Source organism: Nerophis lumbriciformis, linkage group LG13, assembly GCF_033978685.3.
Source record: "Nerophis lumbriciformis linkage group LG13, RoL_Nlum_v2.1, whole genome shotgun sequence".
NCBI lineage: Eukaryota > Metazoa > Chordata > Actinopteri > Syngnathiformes > Syngnathidae > Nerophis > Nerophis lumbriciformis.
In genome coordinates, this window is record NC_084560.2 from 1067405 (window position 1) to 1090000 (window position 22596).

Consider the following 22596-nt stretch of genomic DNA (forward strand, 5'->3'; position numbering starts at 1 on the left):
CTTTTACTTTCTAAATCATGTCCATCATGTCACACACTGAAAAAGTTTGTGTACAATAGTGTTGTCCCCATACCAATAATTTAGTACCGGTACCGAAATATATTTTGATACTTTTCAATACAAAAAATGTCATTATTGTTAAATGTTAGTGTACATGAAACATATGTTTATTATTGTCATTTAGTCCTTAAATAAAATACTAGACAACTTGTCTTTTAGTAGTAAGTAAACAAACAAAGACTCCTAATTAGTCTATGCAGTAACATATTGTGTCATTTATACACCTATTATTTTCTACACATTATGAGGGACAAACTGTAAAAAATTGATTATTAATCTACTTGTTCATTTACTGTTAATATCTGCTTATTTTCTCTTTTAACATGTTCTATCTACACTTCTGTTAAAATGTAATAATCACTTATTCTTCTCTTCTTTGATACTTGACATTAGTTTTGGATGATACCACACATTTAGGTATGGATCATGTTGATACCAGGTAGTTACAGGATCATACATTGGTCATATTCAAAGTCCAGGGATGTATTTACTGACTTTATAAACATAATATCATTTTTTTTTAAAGGAAAAAAGGTTTTGTGATGACAATAAATATTGATGTAATCATAGCAGTATCGACTAGATACGCTCCTGTACTTGGTATCATTACAGTGGATGTCAGGTGTAGATCCACCCATTTGTTTACATCTAAATGTGCTAGCTTGCTGTTAGCGGTTAGCTATTGTATCCTCCTACGGTGTGTAGTGAAGCATGTTTAGCTATTCCTCGTCCTCCAGTGATAATGTAACTTGTAAGAAACTTACTTTATTTGTCGCCGTGGAGGCCAGGATTAGTGATTTAGAAGTAGCTAAAACACTGTGGATGCTAGCTAGCTAGCCATGTCTTAAAGCAGCTCTTCCTGAGGGTGTTTCAGTGTTATAACTTCACCTTTATCTTGACTTTTTACACCAAAATGCGTCCATTCTCCCTTTTCTGTCTACACACTGTGTCTGCTTGTAAGTACTCTGTGTGTGTGCGCTGCCCAACATGCTCCTCTGATCCTAAAACCAGCAATGTCACCACACGGTGTCATGCCCGTTAAAAAATATATGTGGAACAGGTACTTTTCAAACAGAGTATAGTACCGTCTTTGATTCATTGGTACCGCGATACTATACGAGTACCGCTATACCGTACAACTCTAGTGTACAACAGATTGATCCAATTGTTGGCATAGAAAATGTGTTTACAAACCTTGAAAGAAAATGTTGGTAAGTTGGAATGTTGACATGAGATCAGATATGAGTACTACAGGTCCTTCCTATGGCTTGTAGACCTAGAAAAGGATTGATCCGCGGGCCCTGACTCACCCAAAGAGCACCAGAAGCAGTGCAACAGCAGCCAAGTTCTGTCGGTCTGCAAATGCTGGAACCTGGAAGGCTGCAACCACAGCCACAGTCAAAGCCACGGGAACCATGTAGATGATCTGTGGGGAAAGATCCAAGTCATATAGCAGTTATTACTTAAAAGTTCTTCTTGCTTGGCTCTCAACCAAGGCGGTCACATTACCCTCCCTTTCCTACCTCCCCTGCATTGCTTCTTTCTCTTGTACTAACTTTTTAAGAGCCTCTCTTTTGCACTGTTCCCTGGAATCTAAAACATGGAGTTGATAAACTGCTCTCGCAACTCAATTGACTAGATTTTCTCGACCAGAAGCACAAGTTGGCGGGAACCTGCCTGTCCTGACGGGATACATGAGCCGGAGAGGTGGCGAGTCATGTGCCTGGCAGATCTTTCCGTCCAGGACATTGAAGATCTATTTGGGACTGTGATGATTGGAACAAGACCGTGGCAGACGCTCAAGGAGCCCAAAAGCTGCTGTCACGATGGATGGGTTAAGCAGAGCTGTGAGCACCCGGACTTTGGCAAATTGTAGAAGCTTTCCACTCTGCAAGGCGAACTTATGTTCAATTTGAGAGCCAACATTGACAACTCGAGCAAACAAATTGTTGGAATATGTTCGCTTGCCTAACCAAACCAATCCTGATCTACAGTCCAACCCCTCTGCTATCCTAATATACAGTCTGGCCCCTCTGCAATCCTGATCTACAGTCCGGCCCCTCTGCAATCCTGATCTACAGTCTGGCCCCTCTGCAATCCTGATCTACAGTCCAGCCCCTCTGCAATCCTGATCTACTGTCCGGCCCCTCTGCAATCCTGATCTACAGTCCAGCCCCTCTGCAATCCTTATCGACAGTCCGGCCCCTCTGCAATCCTTATCTACTGCCGGCCCCTGTGCAATCCTTATCTACAGTCCGGCCCCTCTGCAATCCTTATCTACAGTCCGGCCCCTCTGCAATCTTTATCTACAGTCCGGCCCCTCTGCAATCCTGATCTACAGTCCGGCCCCTCTGCAATCCTTATCTACAGTCCGGCCCCTCTGCAATCCTTATCTACAGTCCGGCCCCTCTGCAATCCTGATCTACAGTCCAGCCCCTCTTCAATCCTTATCTACAGTCCGGACCCTCTGCAATCCTGATCTACTGTCCGGCCCCTCTGCAATCCTGATCTACAGTCCAGCCCCTCTGCAATCCTTATCGACAGTCCGGCCCCTCTGCAATCCTTATCTACAGTCCGGCCCCTCTGCAATCCTTATCTACAGTCCAGCCCCTCTGCAATCCTTATCTACAGTCCGGCCCCTCTGCAATCCTGATCTACAGTCCAGCCCCTCTGCAATCCTTATCTACAGTCCGGCCCCTCTGCAATCCTTATCTACAGTCCGGCCCCTCTGCAATCCTTATCTACAGTCCGGCCCCTCTGCAATCCTTATCTACAGTCCGGCCCCTCTGCAATCCTTATCTACAGTCCGGCCCCTCTGCAATCCTTATCTACAGTCCGGCCCCTCTGCAATCTTTATCTACAGTCCGGCCCCTCTGCAATCCTGATCTACAGTCCAGCCCCTCTGCAATCCTGATCTACGGTACTGTCGGCCCCTCTGCAATCCTGATCTACAGTCCAGCCCCTCTGCAATCCTTATCTACAGTCCGGCCCCTCTGCAATCCTTATCTACAGTCCGGCCCCTCTGCAATCCTGATCTACAGTCCGGCCCCTCTGCAATCCTGATCTACAGTCCGGCCCCTCTGCAATCCTGATCTACAGTCCGGCCCCTCTGCAATGGCTTTGGCGGGGTCCTGCCGTAAACACCCCAGTGAACGACACTGAAATGTCATCTCTTCAAAGACACCTGAAATGTTGACTGTTTTGGGACACCGAGCATAGCGGCATCCAGGCTTATGGACAAAACACACACCCACGGTCTACTATACCCACAAATCCCCCACCCTTTTGCCGCGTCAACCCCTCGTGGTATGGAGGACTTACGGAGCAGCATCCTAACGGGTGTAGTTTTCAACCGGATGCCCTGTTGCAAGTCTGGAGTTTTTGTGTGCCATAGTTTGTGTTCTTATGAGCTTATTGTTGCTCAAGTTTTTTTACTGGTCTCAAACTGAGCCCCGTGCTTTGGGAGCTTTTTTCTCCTCCTCCCGCCAAGTTCTACCTTTTGTTATGGGGCGCCGCCCCGCTGGGGACCCATCAGTCTTCCTGTTCTCTGTAACTTTGTTGTACTGAGCGGTAATTGTAGGTGGAAAGACAATAAACTTCTCTTCTCTTCAAAAGGTGTGACACTTAAGTCCTACCATGTCATAGTAAAGGTGTGAGGTGACACTTAAGTCCTACCATGTCATAGAGAAGGTGTGAGGGGACACACATAAGTCCTAGAGAAGGTATGAGGTGACACACTTAAGTCCTACTATGTCGTAGTGAAGGTGTGAGGTGACACTTAAGTCCTACCATGTCATAGAGGAAGGTGAGGGTCCAGTAGAAGGTGTGACACCTACCATGTCATAGAGGAAGGTGAGGGTCCAGTAGAAAGGTTCACTGATGCCAGCGATGTGCTGCAGCCTCTTAGAACCGTTGGTGTGCTCAGTCACCACGTAGATGGCGAAGCTGGCAGTCGTGATGGAAAATCCTGCCAGCACACAAATGGCCACAAGGATCTGCAACATTCCCTGGATGCTGCAAAGACACAAGTGTGAGGTGGTGGCACAGCAACACAACACAACACAACACAACATCAACACAACACAACACTACATGTTCTAATGACCACTACTTCAATGTCATCATGACTATTCACATTGTTTGATACGACCACTACTTCAATGTCATCATGACTGTTAGAATAATTGTATTTAAGTTATCACAAAAACTTCGTGTTGAAATGAGTTCCCAGCAAGAAGACCAAAAGCTGTCTTTGAAACCTACCAAGAAGAAGGCTTGTAAAACTCCACTGTGTAGGGGGGGAAGCAACATGAAGGTGTTCTGTTTCTTTCATGTATTGTAATCAACAGAAAGATATTGTTTTAACCCAAAGACTACAAAGAGGAGAGAAGGCAGGATCTGCCCAGTTTCCAGGCGACCTCTTTTTGAACCTTCTTTTTCAACTGTTTTACGAACCTCTATTTGAACCGTTTTACGAACCTCTTTTTGAACTATTTTACGACCTCTTTTTTGAACCAACCTTTTCTGTGAACTATTTACAAGCCTCGTCTTTTAGAAACAGCTGTGGTCATGTGGTCAGGGAAAGTCCAAATAAAAGAAGGAGGCGTGCAATCTTTTGGCAGAGCGGGCTGAGACACTGTACAAGAGTACAGACCAGACGTTTCTCCTCAAATTGAGCCAAATTTAATTCTGTCTCTGTTTAATTCTTTGCTTCTGGTGTTGTTTAATAGATGTCATCAGTGTTTGAACCTGACAATGACTATTCACACTGTTTGATATAACTACTACTTCAATGTCAACATGAATGAAAAAGATGACTCGTCAAGTTGTTGGCGGTCATTTAGGTGGAGGTAAGAATGAAAATACTTACATAGAGTCCTCCTCAATGACCCGGCCAAAGTAGGGATGACTGGACACTGAAATAGCTGCAAGGAAAAAGAGTTGATTACAGATAGAAAAGATCAAGATACTGAGGAAAGTGCATGAAGTGCATAAAAGTGGACTCACACAGATAATATTACCTCATGGTGTGCATACAAAGATCCTAAAGTGCATAAAAGTGGACTCACACAGATAATATTACCATTCCTACCGTCAAGCATGGTGGTGGTAGTATTATGCTCTGGGCCTGTTTTGCTGCCAATGGAACTGCTGCTTTAAATGGGACAATGAAAAAGGAGGATTACCTCCAAATTGTTCAGGACAAGCTAAAATCATCAGCCCGGAGGTTGGGTCTTGGGCACAGTTGGGTGTTCCAACAGGACAATGACCCCAAACACACCTCAAAAGTGGTAAAGGAATGGCTAAATCAGGCTAGAATGAAGGTTTTAGAATGGCCTTCCCAAAGTCCTGACTTAAAGGTGTGGACAATGCTGAAGAAATAAGTCCATGTCAATACATTTAGCTGAAGTGCAGCAATTTAGTGGTCAAGTGGTCAAGCAGAAGCTTGTGGATGGCTACCAAAAGCGCCTTATTGCAGGTCAACTTGCCAAGGGACATGTAAGCAAATATTAACATTGCTGTATGTATACTTTTGACCCTCACATTTTCAGTAGAGCCATAATAAATTCATAAAAGAAGCAAACTTCATGAATGTTTTTTGTGACCAACAAGTATGTGCTCCAATCACTACATCACAAACAAATAAGAAATGATTGTAAAGTCAAGACAGCCATGACATGATGTTCTTCACAAGTGTATGTACACTTTTGACCACCACTGTATATACACACATGTGCGCACACACACACACACACACCCTTGCTGTGATTCAGGAATACACCAAATATCAAATGGAATTTCATGGAATTAAAAATGTTCTTCTTTCAATTGGATATTGAATTGCAATTCAACTTCCTGTTTGCATCCTCAATTCCAATGGAACACTTGGTTTTAATCAGAGGACGTTTCTGATCGGTGTACACATGCCAACCTGTTATTACCCCCAGCTGTAATCACACGTGCCACTTTGCCAACATGGCACACTTGTCCAAGAACCCTTGAGGCTGGTGAATAGGTGAGACTGTCTCTCTAAGTGTTTTGGGTGTGATGACACATCCGTAGGCAGGTTCTAACCTCCAGTAGGACGTCTATTACATAAGGGTGAGGAGTTACAACTATGATAAATCATCTCCATGGATACACCAGATTCTGGAATAAAGCAAACCCAAAAACTGAAAGTCTGCATGCAAATATATTTTCTTTTCAAATGTGAGTTGGAGGTTTTTGTACTAAATGTCTTTGGATACATGCTAATGGTGATAGCAGTGATACATTGATACAGTGACAGAATGATAGAGTGTATTTATATATATATATACATACATATATATATATATATATATATATATTGATATCGAGGAATTTTACCCTTCCATCACGCAAGACCTACTGACTCAAGCACTAGACTTCGCCTCAGACTACGACTCAATCACAGGCAACGAAAGAAACATCATCATCCACGCAAAAAACTCCATTCTCATCCACAACAGTACACCATGGCAAAAAAAGAACAATGCAACATTTGACGTCACTATGGGAAGTTTTGACGGAGCAGAAACGTGTGAACTCGTTGGGAGTTTCCTCCTCTCCCAGCTCGCTAGCCTCAATCTGAACCTTGGTATTTACCGTGATGACGGACTGGCAGTGTGTCGCGCCTCGCCAAGGAGCAGCGAGAATACCAAGAAGCGCATATGCCAAATTTTCAAAGAGAACGGCCTACGGATCACGATTGAAGCCAACAAGCAAACCGTCAACTTCCTTGACGTCACTTTCAACCTGAGAAATAACAGCTACCAACCATTCACGAAACCCAACACAACACTCCAATACGTGCACCATGACAGCAACCACCCACCCACCACCACGAAAAGAATACCTACCGGAATCAATAAAAGGCTATCGATGCTGTCATCTAGCAAAGCTGAATTTGACCAAGCAACCCCCCCGTACCAAAAAGCCCTTGATGAAAGCGGATACAATTTCACCCTCACCTATGAACCCACGCCAGGAAACCAGACAAAAAAGAACAGAAAACGAAACGGCATCATCTGGTACAACCCCCCATACAGCAAAAACGTCTCAACGAACATTGGACACAAATTCCTCAACCTGATTGACAAACACTTTCCCAAAGACAACAACCTAAGAAAAGTATTCAACAAGAACAACATCAAATTGAGCTACAGCTGCATGAACAATATACGACAAATCATCTCAAACCACAACAAAACAATTGCAAATGAGCCGTCGACCCCCAGTCAGAACGACTCCAAAACCAACAAAGCATGTAACTGTCGAAAGAAACCTGATTGCCCCCTCAACGGGGGATGCTTACAAACATCAGTTGTCTACCAATCTAAGGTAATACGCAAGGACATTAACACATCCGACACATATGTAGGATTAACCGAGGGTGAATTCAAAACCAGATGGAACAACCACAAGGCTTCTTTCAGGAACAAAAACCTGCGAAATACCACAGAACTCAGCAAACACATTTGGGACCTCAAAGACAATAATGTTGAATATTCAATAACATGGCAAATTCTTGCATCCAGCACACCTTACAATAGTGGTAATAAAAGATGCAACCTATGCTTGAAAGAGAAACTGTTTATTATCTACCGTCCAGACCTGTCATCCCTCAACAAGCGCAGCGAAATTGTAACAACATGCCGCCATAGACGGAAACACCTCCTAGGTAACACATGAACCAATCACCACGCCCCTAGGCCAGCCTGTACCCACCCACTCTGTGCCCTATATAAACCATGGTATGCGAATGCTCCCATTAAAATCTCCTGACGATTGAGGGTACCCCCCTCATGAAACAGGCCTGTAGAGATGAAATAGTCTTGTGATTTTTTTTCCCCACACATACATATATATATATATATATATATTTATATATATACACGTTAGGTCAGGAAAAAACACAGAGGCTATATCATCCCTACAAGCCTGTTTCGCAGGTTTCTCTGCTCGTCAAGGGCTTTTTTATAAAAATCCCCATGTCGAGCGCTTTCAGGTCACGCTTGCAGACATACTTGTAGCGGAGATGTGGCTGTCCTGTTGTCCTCTTGCCAGAGGCAAGCTCTGAGTAGAGGATGTCTTTGGGAATCCGGCCAGCGTCCATTCGACGCACATGCCCCAGCCATCGAAGGCGACGCTGACGGAGGAGAGTGACCATGCTGGGAATCTTGGCTTGCATCAGCACCTCCTTGTTTGTCACACGATCACTCCATATAATCCTGAGTATGCGACGGAGGCAGCGCATGTGAAAGGCACTTAGCTTCTTCTCCTGCGAGGAGAACAGAGTCCAGCATTTGCTGGCGTACAAGAGAGTGCTTAGCACGCAGGCACGATACACAGCCATCCTGGTGTTTATTGTCAGCATGCTGTTGTTCCACACTCTTTGTGACAACCTGGCCAAGGTTGTGGATGCCTTGCCGATCCTCTTGTTGATCTCTTCTTCCAGTGAGAGGTTGTCGGTGATGGGGGAGCCAAGGTATGTGAACTGGCTGACGACCTCTAGTTCATAGTTGTTGATGGTGATACAGGGTGGTTCAGCATCTTGGGCCATCACATGTGTCTTCTTCAGCCTGATAGTTAAGCTGAACTCCCCGCATGCCTTTGCAAAGCGGTCCATCAGGCTCTGTAGCTCTTCTTCTGTGTGGGTGGCCAGAGCAGCGTCATCTCCAAACAGCATGTCTCTGATGGTTACCTCCCAGACCTTGCTCTTTGCTTTTAGGCGAGCCAGGTTGAACAGTCGGCCGTCTGACCAAGTGTGGAGGTAAACAACCTCGGTCGATGATCCGAAGGTGTGCTTCAGCAGAACGGCAAAGAAGATGCCGAAGACAGTGGGAGCGAGGACACAGCCCTGCTTGACGCCACTGCGGATGTCGAAGGCATCAGCCCTGCTTGACGCCACTGAGGATGTCGAAGGCATCTGACGTCGAGCCGTCATATTGAACTGTGCCTTTCATGCCGTCATGGAAAGACTTGATCATGCTCAGAAGTCTCGGTGGGCAGACAATCTTCGCTAGGACTGTGAAAAGCCCGTCCCTGCTGACAAGATCGAACACCTTGTTCAGATCTATGAAGGCCAGAAAGAGGGGCTTGTGCTGCTTTCTGCACTTCTCTTGCAGTTGCCTGATGGTGAAAACCATGTCAATGGTTGATCTTTCCGAGCGGAACCCGCACTGTGACTCTGGGTATACTCTATAAGCAAGCTTCTGCAGTCTGTTCAGGAGGACGTGTGCAAAGACTTTGCCTACGATGCTTAGGAGAGATATTCCTCTGTAGTTGTTACAGTCCCTTCTATCACTCTTGTTCTTGTACAAGGTAACGATGTTGGCGTCTCTCATGTCCTAAGGTACTGCTCCTTCCTCCCAGCGCTGACATAGGAGGTCATACAGATGTTCCATCAGTGTGCTGTCGCCGCACTTGATGACTTCTGGTGGTATGCCATCATTCCCAGGCGCTTTCCTTGAGGACAGGCTCTCAATGGCTTTCTTCAGTTCAGCCACATTGGGTTTCCCGTCCAGTTCAGCCATGAGAGGGAGGCTTTCAATGACATCAAGGGCATTGTCTGTGACTTGGGTCTGTCTGGAATACAGTTCGGAATAATGTTCCACCCATCTCTCCATCTGCTTGGCCTTGTCCTGGATGGTCTCGCCCATGGCAGACTTCAGTGGCGCTGTAACCTTCTTGGTGGGGCCCATGGCTTTCTTGATGCCTTCGTACATGACCCTGATGTTTACAGTATCAGCCGCTGACTGGATGCTCTGGCAGAGCCGGAGCCAGTACTCGTTAGCACATTGCCTTGCTAGTCTCTGTACTTTGCTCTTGGCAGATTTGTACACCTGCAGAGTCCTCTGGCTGGGGGATCGCTTGTATTCCAGGTGAGCTCTGCGGCGTTCTTCTACGGCTGGAGTGAGTATAGAGGAGTTGGCCATTTATTGTGTTGTTGCCTAGTGCGGCAATCACAGTCCACTTGTCGGATACTTGTACCTTAAGCCCTCTGTAAGGCAGGTGGACCCTTTTGGCTGGGGGCTGCCCAGATTGAGGCGGGCGGTAGTTGTCCAATGAGACATGGTGATCTCTCCCACCGATGAAAGCAACCCCTGGCGCCAGCTCTACGCCAATCAAGCGGATGGCTTGTAACCGGTAACTGTTGCTTCCCGTGATGCTTCGACGCTTTGCAGCGAAGCTGGAGTGTCCTCTCCAAGGCGCTAGCCTGGGCAAGGTGGTATGGAGAATCAGCTGTTGCCCATGCAGCAGACCCCCCCACCCCTCCACGCAGCTGATGGATCCAAGGGAAAGGTAAAACCGATACATCTTGGCACCAGCGGTGTCGCAGGAGTTGAGATATCCAACAATATAATTTCTATCTTTTTCTTCACAGACGTTCTTGTTATATTATAGTATTGTTTGTTTTGTTTGTATTAGAGGCCCTTCTGTAAAAAGGGAATCCCTAGAAGTGTAGAGCTTCTGCATAGGCACCCACAGTTCAAATAAACATCAACATGTAATGTACAAAATTCAGTAAAATACATCCATCCATCCATTTTCTACCGCTTGTCCTGTTCGGGGTCATGGGGGGTGCTGGAGCCTATCCCAGCTGCATTTAGGCGGAAGGCGGTGTACACCCTGGACAAGTCACCACCTCATCACAGGGCCAACACAGATAGACAACATTCACACACTAGGGAGCATTTAGTGTTGCCAATCAACCTATCCCCAGGTGCATGTCTTTGGAGGTGGGAGGGGCCTATCCCCAGGTGCATGTCTTTGCAGGTGGGAGGGGCCTATCTCCATGTGCATGTCTTTGCAGGTGGGAGGGGCCTATCTCCATGTGCATGTCTTTGCAGGTGGGAGGAAGCCAGATTACCCAGAGGGAACCCACGCAGTCACGAGGAGAACATGCAAACTCCACGCAGAAAGATCCCGAGCCTAGGATCAAACCCAGGACCTTTGTATTGTGAGGCACCTGCACTAACCCCTTGTTCCACCGTGCTGCCTCAATAAAATACAATTACAAAAAAAATCTATTCAAAACGACCTACCCAAAATCGAATCACAATAACATAACATGTTAATATTGAAATGTGATTATAAAGTTGCGTCTTTTAGAGATAATCTTCATACATGCAAGGGTCAAGACAGAAAGATGCCACCAATGGGAATCGTCAGCCATGTGGGGTGTGCAAAATATACTCAGCAATACTTTTTAGATATCATCGGCCAGTATTGTCATAAAAATGGGGTCCAATAATAATATCAGATAAGATATTGCTGCTTTATCGCCTCAAATGAATATGGCAACGAGTTGTTTATGCAAAGGGAGTTTAAGGCCTCGTCTAATGAATTCTGGGACCTGAGATTAGTTTAAAGGAAGTTTCATCAGGTCGTTCTTCGTTTAGTTTATGGGTGTTTTTTGGGTTCATATCCTGTTTTGCGCTCTTATTTTGGTTGCATTTCCTGATTTTTGGTTCTGCTTTTAGGAGCTTTACTCTATGAGCGCATCCTTCCTCACCTGTGGCTTGCTTGCATTGATTGTCTCACCTGGCGTTAGAACTTGATTCAAATCAGTCTCCCTTCTTTGGTCGTGGGATTGTTCCAAAAGTTGGTGTCTTGGTTGTCAGAGAAGTAGTAGTTTTGACTTCTTGGTTTTGCAGTTGGCGCTCCCATGACTTACCATATTTACCTTATTCACCATGACTCACCATATTTACCATGACTTACCATGTTTACCATATTCACCATGACTTACCATATTTACCATATTCACCATGACTTACCATATTCACCATGACTTACCATATTTACCATATTCACCATGACTTACCATGTTTACCATATTCACCATGACTTACCATATTTACCATATTCATCATGACTTACCATATCTACTATATTCACCATGACTTACCATATTCACCATGACTGACCATATTTACCATATTCATCATGACTTACCATATCTACCATATTCACCATGACTTACCATATTCCCGTGGATCCTTGTCTGCTGGCAGGTTGGCACGTAGGATGAGATTGTTCAGGCTGTTGAGGTATGCTGGCATGGTGTGGTGGCCTTCAGGGTTGAACCACACCTGCAAACACAATCATGTGGTCATTCATCAGTTTGTTCCTAGAGATCGAGCGCTGTGCTTTATTCAGGGTTGATTATTGGTAGTGGAGAAGGTCATATTGGAGGTGATATTCAATTGCAGTAAAAGTTATTTAAACATACAGTAAATATTATATGTCAGGAAACATCTGGACAAATTGTTTTATTAACATTGTTTTTATGAAGACCACTAGTGACATAATGTTTGATGTTGTGTTTCATTTATCATCAAAAACATCAAACAACTTTTTATTTATGTTTATTTTAGGGCTAACCAAAGACTGTTGTTTGGGATTTGGATGAATTATGATTAATCACAGGTAACAACTCGTTTGCAAAACAAAAATAATCCGAATACATATTTGTATACATTTTATTGCCAGAATGTCAGCCAGGAATGTTTGAAACGTTTTCAACACGTCGTTTATTTAGTTTCATGTAAAGTTCTTTCAGGATGGATCTTGAAGTGAAACTTATCAGTGAGTCTTCTGGCTCTTGTTTGTAGTGACGTATGCCAGAATCTGTGTAGCGCGTCAAGTTAAGTCGTGGCATGATTCATCCACAGGAAGTTAAGTCATGGCATGATTCATCCACAGGAAGTTAAGTGATGGCATGATTCATCCACAGGAAGTTAAGTCGTGGCATGATTCATCCACAGGAAGTTAAGTCATGGCATGATTCATCCACAGGAAGTTAAGTCATGGCATGATTCATCTACAGGAAGTTAAGTCATGGCATGATTCATCCACAGGAAGTTAAGTGATTGCATGATTCATCCACAGGAAGTTAAGTGATGGCATGATTCATCCACAGGAAGTTAAGTGATGGCATGATTCATCCACAGGAAGTTAAGTGATTGCATGATTCATCCACAGGAAGTTAAGTCATGGCATGATTCATCCACAGGAAGTTAAGTGATGGCATGATTCATCCACAGGAAGTTAAGTGATTGCATGATTCATCCACAGGAAGTTAAGTGATGGCATGATTCATCCACAGGAAGTTAAGTGATTGCATGATTCATCCACAGGAAGTTAAGTGATGGCATGATTCATCCACAGGAAGTTAAGTGATGGCATGATTCATCCACAGGAAGTTAAGTGATTGCATGATTCATCCACAGGAAGTTAAGTCATGGCATGATTCATCCACAGGAAGTTAAGTGATGGCATGATTCATCCACAGGAAGTTAAGTGATTGCATGATTCATCCACAGGAAGTTAAGTGATGGCATGATTCATCCACAGGAAGTTACTGTAAGTGATTGCATGATTCATCCACAGGAAGTTAAGTGATGGCATGATTCATCCACAGGAAGTTAAGTGATGGCATGATTCATCCACAGGAAGTTAAGTGATGGCATGATTCATCCACAGGAAGTTAAGTGATGGCATGATTCATCCACAGGAAGTTAAGTGACGGCATGATTCATCCACAGGAAGTTAAGTGATTAGTGATTCATCTACAGGAAGTTAAGTGATGGCATGATTCATCCACAGGAAGTTAAGTGACGGCATGATTCATCCACAGGAAGTTAAGTGATTAGTGATTCATCTACAGGAAGTTAAGTGATTGCATGTTTCATCTACAGGAAGTTAAGTGATTGCATGTTTCATCTACAGGAAGTTAAGTGATTGCATGTTTCATCTACAGGAAACTAAATGATTAGTGATTCATCTACAGGAAACTAAATGATCAGTGATTCATCCACAGGAAGTTACTGTAAGTGATTGCATGATTCATCCACAGGAAGTTAAGTCATGGCATGATTCATCCACAGGAAGTTAAGTGATTGCATGATTCATCCAAAGGAAACTAAGTGATTAGTGATTCATCTACAGGAAGTTAAGTGATGGCATGATTCATCCACAGGAAGTTAAGTGATTGCATGATTCATCCACAGGAAGTTAAGTCATGGCATGATTCATCCACAGGAAGTTAAGTCATGGCATGATTCATCCACAGGAAGTTAAGTCATGGCATGATTCATCCACAGGAAGTTAAGTGATTGCATGATTCATCCACAGGAAGTTAAGTCATGGCATGATTCATCCACAGGAAGTTACTGTAAGTGATTGCATGATTCATCCACAGGAAGTTAAGTGATGGCATGATTCATCCACAGGAAGTTACTGTAAGTGATTGCATGATTCATCCACAGGAAGTTAAGTGATGGCATGATTCATCCACAGGAAGTTAAGTGATTGCATGATTCATCCACAGGAAGTTAAGTGATGGCATGATTCATCCACAGGAAGTTACTGTAAGTGATTGCATGATTCATCCACAGGAAGTTAAGTGATGGCATGATTCATCCACAGGAAGTTAAGTGATTGCATGATTCATCCACAGGAAGTTAAGTGATTGCATTATTCATCCACAGGAAGTTAAGTCATGGCATGATTCATCCACAGGAAGTTACTGTAAGTGATTGCATGATTCATCCACAGGAAGTTACTGTAAGTGATTGCATGATTCATCCACAGGAAGTTAAGTGATGGCATGATTCATCCACAGGAAGTTAAGTCATGGCATGATTCATCCACAGGAAGTTAAGTGATGGCATGATTCATCCACAGGAAGTTAAGTGATTGCATGATTCATCCACAGGAAGTTAAGTGATGGCATGATTCATCCACAGGAAGTTACTGTAAGTGATTGCATGATTCATCCACAGGAAGTTAAGTGATGGCATGATTCATCCACAGGAAGTTAAGTGATGGCATGATTCATCCACAGGAAGTTAAGTGATTGCATGATTCATCCACAGGAAGTTAAGTGATTGCATGATTCATCCACAGGAAGTTAAGTCATGGCATGATTCATCCACAGGAAGTTAAGTGATGGCATGATTCATCCACAGGAAGTTAAGTGATTGCATGATTCATCCACAGAAAGTTAAGTGATGGCATGATTCATCCACAGGAAGTTAAGTGATGGCATGATTCATCCACAGGAAGTTAAGTGATTGCATGATTCATCCACAGGAAGTTAAGTGATTGCATGATTCATCCACAGGAAGTTAAGTCATGGCATGATTCATCCACAGGAAGTTAAGTGATGGCATGATTCATCCACAGGAAGTTAAGTGATGGCATGATTCATCCACAGGAAGTTAAGTGATGGCATGATTCATCCACAGGAAGTTACTGTAAGTGATTGCATGATTCATCCACAGGAAGTTAAGTGATGGCATGATTCATCCACAGGAAGTTAAGTCATGGCATGATTCATCCACAGGAAGTTAAGTGATGGCATGATTCATCCACAGGAAGTTAAGTGACGGCATGATTCATCCACAGGAAGTTAAGTGATTAGTGATTCATCTACAGGAAGTTAAGTGATTGCATGTTTCATCTACAGGAAGTTAAGTGATTGCATGTTTCATCTACAGGAAGTTAAGTGATTAGTGATTCATCTACAGGAAACTAAATGATTAGTGATTCATCTACAGGAAACTAAATGATCAGTGATTCATCCACAGGAAGTTACTGTAAGTGATTGCATGATTCATCCACAGGGAGTTAAGTGATTGCATGATTCATCCAAAGGGAACTAAGTGATTAGTGATTCATCTACAAGAAGTTAAGTGATTGCATGTTTCATCTACAGGAAACTAAATGATTAGTGATTCATCTACAGGAAACTAAATGATTAGGGATTCATCTACAGGAAACTAAGTGATTGCATGAATCATCCAAAGGAAACTAAGTGATTAGTGATTCATCTACAGGAAATTAAGTGATTGCATGATTCATCTACAGGAAACTAAGTGATTAGTGATTCATCTACAGGAAACTAGGTGATTGCATGATTGATCTACAGGAAGTTAAATGATTGCATGATTCATCTACAGCAGTGGTTCTTAACCTGGGTTGGATGGAACCCTAGGGGTTCGGTGAGTCGGGCTCAGGGGTTCGGCGGAGGTCAATCATCGCGTAAATGAAAACTTCTCCTTATGGGCGTATTATGGACACGACAACATTTGACTGATTTGCAGGTGTGTCATTTGTTGTGAGTTTATGCACTGTGTTACTTTTGTTCTTTGAACAAGGTGATGTTCATGCACGCTTCATTTTGTGCACCAGTAATAAAACATGCTAACACTTTAGTATGGGGAACATATTCACCATTAATTAGTTGCTTATTAACATGCAAATTAGTAACATATTGGCTCTTAACTAGTCATTATTAAGTACTTATTAATGCCTTATTCGGCATGGCCTTATTATAATCCTAACCTTCTAACCCTAACCCTAACCCTAACCCATACTTGCCAACCCTCCCGGATTTTCCGGGAGACTCCCGAAATTCAGCGCCTCTCCCGAAAACCTACCGGGACAAATTTTCTCCCGAAAATCTCCCGAAATTCAGGTCCATGAGGACCTGAGTCCGCTAACCCACAATATAACCAGCATACCTGCCCAATCAAGTTATAACTATAGAATGATGGAGGGCGAGTTCTTGGTTTCTTATGTGGGTTTATTGTTAGGCAGTTTCATTAACGTCCTCCCAGCGTGGCAACAACACACAACAACAGCAGTCACGTTTTTGTATACCGTAAAGCAGTTCGTCTGCCGTAAACAGCAATGTTGTGACACTCTTAAACAGGACAATACTGCCATCTAGTGCATTTGATGAAAGCACTTTTGTGCGTGCCACACAGCAATGCATCATCAGAGTTCAGCATGGTTGGAAAAACAGTGACAGAGAATAGAACAAGGATGGACAATTCAACCCTTAACTCAACAATGAGTAGATGAGTGTTATGTGTGTGTATATGTGTAAATAAATGAACACTGAAATTCAAGTATTTATTTTATATATATATATATATATATATATATATATATAGCTAGAATTCACTGAACGTCAAGTATTTGTTATATATATATATATATGTATATATATATATATATATATATATATATATATATATGAAATACTTGACTTGGTGAATTCTAGCTGTAAATATACTCCTCCCCTTTTAGCCACGCCCACCCCCACCCCCTCCCCCCACCTCCCGAAATCGGAGGTCTCAAGGTTGGCAAGTATGCCCTAACCCTAACCCAAAAAACTCTAAATTAAGTCTTTGTTACTTAGAATATGTTCCCCATACTAAAGTGTTACCAGAAACATATAACTTTGTCTTGAATTTGAAAAAACCCAACATTTTATTATTCACTAAAGAAGGGTTGGGTGAATGCGCATATGAAACTGGTGGGGTTCGGTACCTCCAACAAGGTTAAGAACCACTGGTCTACAGGAAACTTAGTGGTTGCATGATTCATCTACAGGAAGTTAAGTGATTGCATGATTCATCTACAGGAAACTAAGTGATTAGTGATTAATCTACAGGAAACTAAGTGATTAGTGATTCATCTACAGGAAACTTAGTGGTTGCATGATTCATCTACAGGAAGTTAAGTGATTGCATGATTCATCTACAGGAAACTAAGTGATTAGTGATTAATCTACAGGAAACTAAGTGATTGCATGATTCATCTACAGGAAGTTAAGAGATTAGTGATTAATCTACAGGAAACTAAGTGATTAGTGATTCATCGACAGGAAGTTAAGTGATTGCATGATTCATCTACAGGAAACTAAGTGATTAGTGATTAATCTACAGGAAACTAAGTGATTAGTGATTAATCTACAGGAAACTAAGTGATTGCATGATTCATCTACAGGAAGTTAAGAGATTAGTGATTAATCTACAGGAAACTAAGTGATTAGTGATTCATCGACAGGAAGTTAAGTGATTGCATGATTCATCTACAGGAAACTAAGTGATTAGTGATTAATCTACAGGAAACTAAGTGATTAGTGATTAATCTACAGGAAACTAAGTGATTGCATGATTCATCTACAAGAAGTTAAGAGATTAGTGATTAATCTACAGGAAACTAAGTGATTAGTGATTCATCGACAGGAAGTTAAGTGATTGCATGATTCATCTACAGGAAAGTAAGTGATTTGTGATTAATCTACAGGAAACTAAGTGATTAGTGATTCATCTACAGGAAAGTAAGTGATTGCATGATTCATCTACAGCAAACTCTGGCTTGCGGGCCAAATTTGGCCCGCCGTGTAATTTCACTTGGCCCTTGAGGCGATATCAAATTAACACTAGAGCTGGCCCGCCGATTATATTCAGCGGCGGTGCCGCGGTAACACCACATTCACCGCTAATTCTCATACTTGCCAACCCTCCTGGGAGACTCCCAAATTTCAGTGCCCCTCCCACAAATAGGCACGTCCGCTTTTCACCCAGTCGAGTGAACGCTGGCCCAGTCACATAATATGTGCGGCCTCAGCACGCACACATACGTGAATGCAACGCATACCAAAGCCCGCCCCCCTCAACCGACGCACAAAGGGGGGGAGGGGCGGGGTTTGGTGGTAGCGGGGGTGTATATTGCAGCCCGGAAGAGTTAGGGCTGCATGGACTTCTGGGTATTTGTTTTGTTGTGTTTATGTTGTGTTACGGTGCGGATGTTCTCCCGAAATGTGTTTGTCATTCTTGTTTGGTGTGGATTCACAGTGTGGCGCATATTTCTAACAGTGTTAAAGTTATTTATACGGGCATCGTCAGTGTAACCTGTATCGCTGTTGGCCAAGTATGCTTTGCATTCACTTGTGTGTGCGTGCTGAAGTCACACATATTTTGTGATCGGGCCAGCACGTTGTTAGAAGAGATGAAAAGCAGACGTGACGACAGCTCGTGGAGGACGATAAACGTAGTGCCTTTAAAGCACGCCTCCAAGACTGTGGACGAGATATAATGACTGATGAACAACTTGGTTGGATAATGAAGGTTGCCTCAGCTCAAAGTCTGAGCCCCGACATTAATGAACTAGCATCCAAGAAAAGATGTCAGGTATCTGGCTTGGGCACATCAGATTAGATCAGTGTGTTGCAAACTGAGCAGTTTAAAGTCCTGAATGGTTGGTTTATTCATTATTTTATTTTCTAATTTATTAGCCTGTGGAAAAAGTTAATGTTGATATTTACCTCAGAAGGCTGCAAATAGAAAAGAGGCATTCAATTTTTATTTCAATTGTATTTGATATGCCATTGATATTTTTTAATTATTATTATTATTATTTGAAACCGGATTTTGCATGTCACTATAAAGTTATATAAGCCTTGCTTGTTCAATATTCAATGCAAAACTTGTTTGGGTCCTTATTAAAAGGTTCATTTGTTCAACCTTGGCCCGCGGCTTTGTTCACTTTTAAATTGTGGCCCACTCTGTATTTGAGTTTGACACCCCTGATCTACAGGAAACTAAGTGATGACCCAGAATGCACCACAAGGAAGAGATGATACAGTATTATCTGCTGCCTAGTGGTTGTTTGAGCACACTGCAGCGTGCCCTGGATAGTCTCGCTCTTTAATGCTTCAGTTACATGCAGGATTCTCACAGGAATGAGGCAAAAGCACAACTTTACCTCAGTTTGTTCATGATTAATGTGATCATTATTTGGGATTAATCACATGAGTCAACTTTAATCTTGGCAGCACAAGTCGTTATGTATGTAATTAGTGGTACATGTGTATGTAATTAGTGGTACATGTGTATGTAATTAGTGGTATATATGTATTTAATTAGTGGTACATGTGTATTTAATTAGTGGTACATGTGTATTTAATTAGTGTTATATGTGTATTTAATTAGTGGTACATGTGTATTTAATTAGTGGTACATGTGTATGTAATTAGTGGTACATGTGTATTTAATTAGTGGTACATGTGTATTTAATTAGTGGTACATGTGTATGTAATTAGTGGTACATGTGTATTTAATTAGTGGTACATGTGTATGTAATTAGTGGTACATGTGAATTTAATTAGTGGTACATGTGTATATAATTAGTGGTACAGGTGTTTTTAATTAGTGGTATATATGTATTTAATTAGTGGTACATGTGTATTTAATTAGTGGTATATATGTATTTAATTAGTGGTACATGTGTATTTTATTAGTGGTACATTTGTATTTAATTAGTGGTATATATGTATTTAATTAGTGGTACATGTGTATTTAATTAGTGGTATATGTGTATATAATTAGTGGTACAGGTGTTTTTAATTAGTGGTATATATGTATTTAATTAGTGGTACATGTGTATTTAATTAGTGGTATATATGTATTTAATTAGTGGTACATGTGTATTTAATTAGTGGTACATTTGTATTTAATTAGTGGTATATATGTATTTAATTAGTGGTACATGTGTATTTAATTAGTGGTACATGTGTATATAATTAGTGGTACAGGTGTTTTTAATTAGTGGTATATATGTATTTAATTAGTGGTACATGTGTATTTAATTAGTGGTATATATGTATTTAATTAGTGGTACATGTGTATATAATTAGTGGTACAGGTGTTTTTAATTAGTGGTATATATGTATTTAATTAGTGGTACGTGTGTATTTAATTAGTGGTATATATGTATTTAATTAGTGGTACATGTGTATATAATTAGTGGTACAGGTGTTTTTAATTAGTGGTATATATGTATTTAATTAGTGGTACATGTGTATTTAATTAGTGGTATATATGTATTTAATTAGTGGTACATGTGTATATAATTAGTGGTACAGGTGTTTTTAATTAGTGGTATATATGTATTTAATTAGTGGTACATGTGTATTTAATTAGTGGTATATATGTATGTAATTAGTGGCATATATGTATTTAATTAGTGGTACATGTGTATTTAATTAGTGGTATATATGTATTTAATTAGTGGTACATGTGTATTTAATTAGTGGTACATGTGTATTTAATTAGTGGCACATGTGTATTTAATTAGTGGTACATGTGTATTTAATTAGTGGTACATGTGTATTTAATTAGTGGTACAGGTGTATGTAATTAGTGGTACATGTGTATTTAATTAGTGGTACATGTGTATTTAATTAGTGGTACATGTGTATTTAATTAGTGGTACAGGTGTATGTAATTAGTGGTACATGTGTATTTAATTAGTGGTACATGTGTATGTAATTAGTGGTACATGTGAATTTAATTAGTGGTACATGTGTATATAATTAGTGGTACAGGTGTTTTTAATTAGTGGTATATATGTATTTAATTAGTGGTACATGTGTATTTAATTAGTGGTATATATGTATTTAATTAGTGGTACATGTGTATTTTATTAGTGGTACATTTGTATTTAATTAGTGGTATATATGTATTTAATTAGTGGTACATGTGTATTTAATTAGTGGTATATGTGTATATAATTAGTGGTACAGGTGTTTTTAATTAGTGGTATATATGTATTTAATTAGTGGTACATGTGTATTTAATTAGTGGTATATATGTATTTAATTAGTGGTACATGTGTATTTTATTAGTGGTACATTTGTATTTAATTAGTGGTATATATGTATTTAATTAGTGGTACATGTGTATTTAATTAGTGGTACATGTGTATATAATTAGTGGTACAGGTGTTTTTAATTAGTGGTATATATGTATTTAATTAATGGTACATGTGTATTTAATTAGTGGTATATATGTATTTAATTAGTGGTACATGTGTATTTAATTAGTGGTATATATGTATTTAATTAGTGGTACATGTGTATTTAATTAGTGGTACATGTGTATTTAATCAGTGGTACATGTGTATTTAATTAGTGATATATATGTATTTAATTAGTGGTACATGTGTATTTAATTAGTGGTATATATGTATTTAATTAGTGGTACATGTGTATTTAATTAGTGGTACATGTGTATTTAATTAGTGGTACATGTGTATTTAATTAGTGGTACATGTGTATTTAATTAGTGGTACATGTGTATTTAATTAGTGGTATATATGTATTTAATTAGTGGTACATGTGTATTTAATTAGTGGTACATGTGTATTTAATTAGTGGTACATGTGTATTTAATTAGTGGTACATGTGTATTTAATTAGTGGTACATTTGTATTTAATTAGTGGTATATATGTATTTAATTAGTGGTACATGTGTATTTAATTAGTGGTATATATGTATTTAATTAGTGGTACATGTGTATTTAATTAGTGGTACATGTGTATTTAATTAGTGGTACATGTGTATTTAATTAGTGGTACATGTGTATTTAATTAGTGGTATATATGTATTTAATTAGTGGTACATGTGTATTTAATTAGTGGTACATGTGTATTTAATTAGTGGTACATGTGTATTTAATTAGTGGTACATGTGTATTTAATTAGTGGTACATGTGTATTTATTGTATCTGATGATGTCGTAAAAAAACAAAAAAAGGCCGATACAGATATATTATCGGCTCCGATAATGGATGGCTTCTTTGGATGACTAATCAAATCCTGACGGGTGTTAGAAAGAAGTCCTACCTTTGATAAAGTGGCGTTACTGG

At 40.8% G+C, this 22596-nt stretch overlaps 1 protein-coding gene across 3 annotated transcripts in view; it reads right to left on the minus strand.

Annotated features, from left to right (window-relative positions):
• abca12 (ATP-binding cassette, sub-family A (ABC1), member 12) overlaps nt 1-22596 on the minus strand; it is a 170432-nt gene that overhangs the window by 26498 nt on the left and 121338 nt on the right. For all 3 annotated transcript variants that reach the window (XM_061971824.2, XM_061971822.2, XM_061971823.2), the window contains exons 44-48: nt 22574-22596; nt 12071-12179; nt 4931-4985; nt 3897-4074; nt 1371-1486 (exon numbers count right to left, since the gene is read on the minus strand). The exon at nt 22574-22596 is cut by the window's right edge and continues 65 nt beyond it. In XM_061971824.2, the coding sequence (XP_061827808.2) occupies nt 1371-1486; nt 3897-4074; nt 4931-4985; nt 12071-12179; nt 22574-22596 (481 nt within the window). The remainder of the gene's footprint in view (nt 1-1370; nt 1487-3896; nt 4075-4930; nt 4986-12070; nt 12180-22573) is intronic.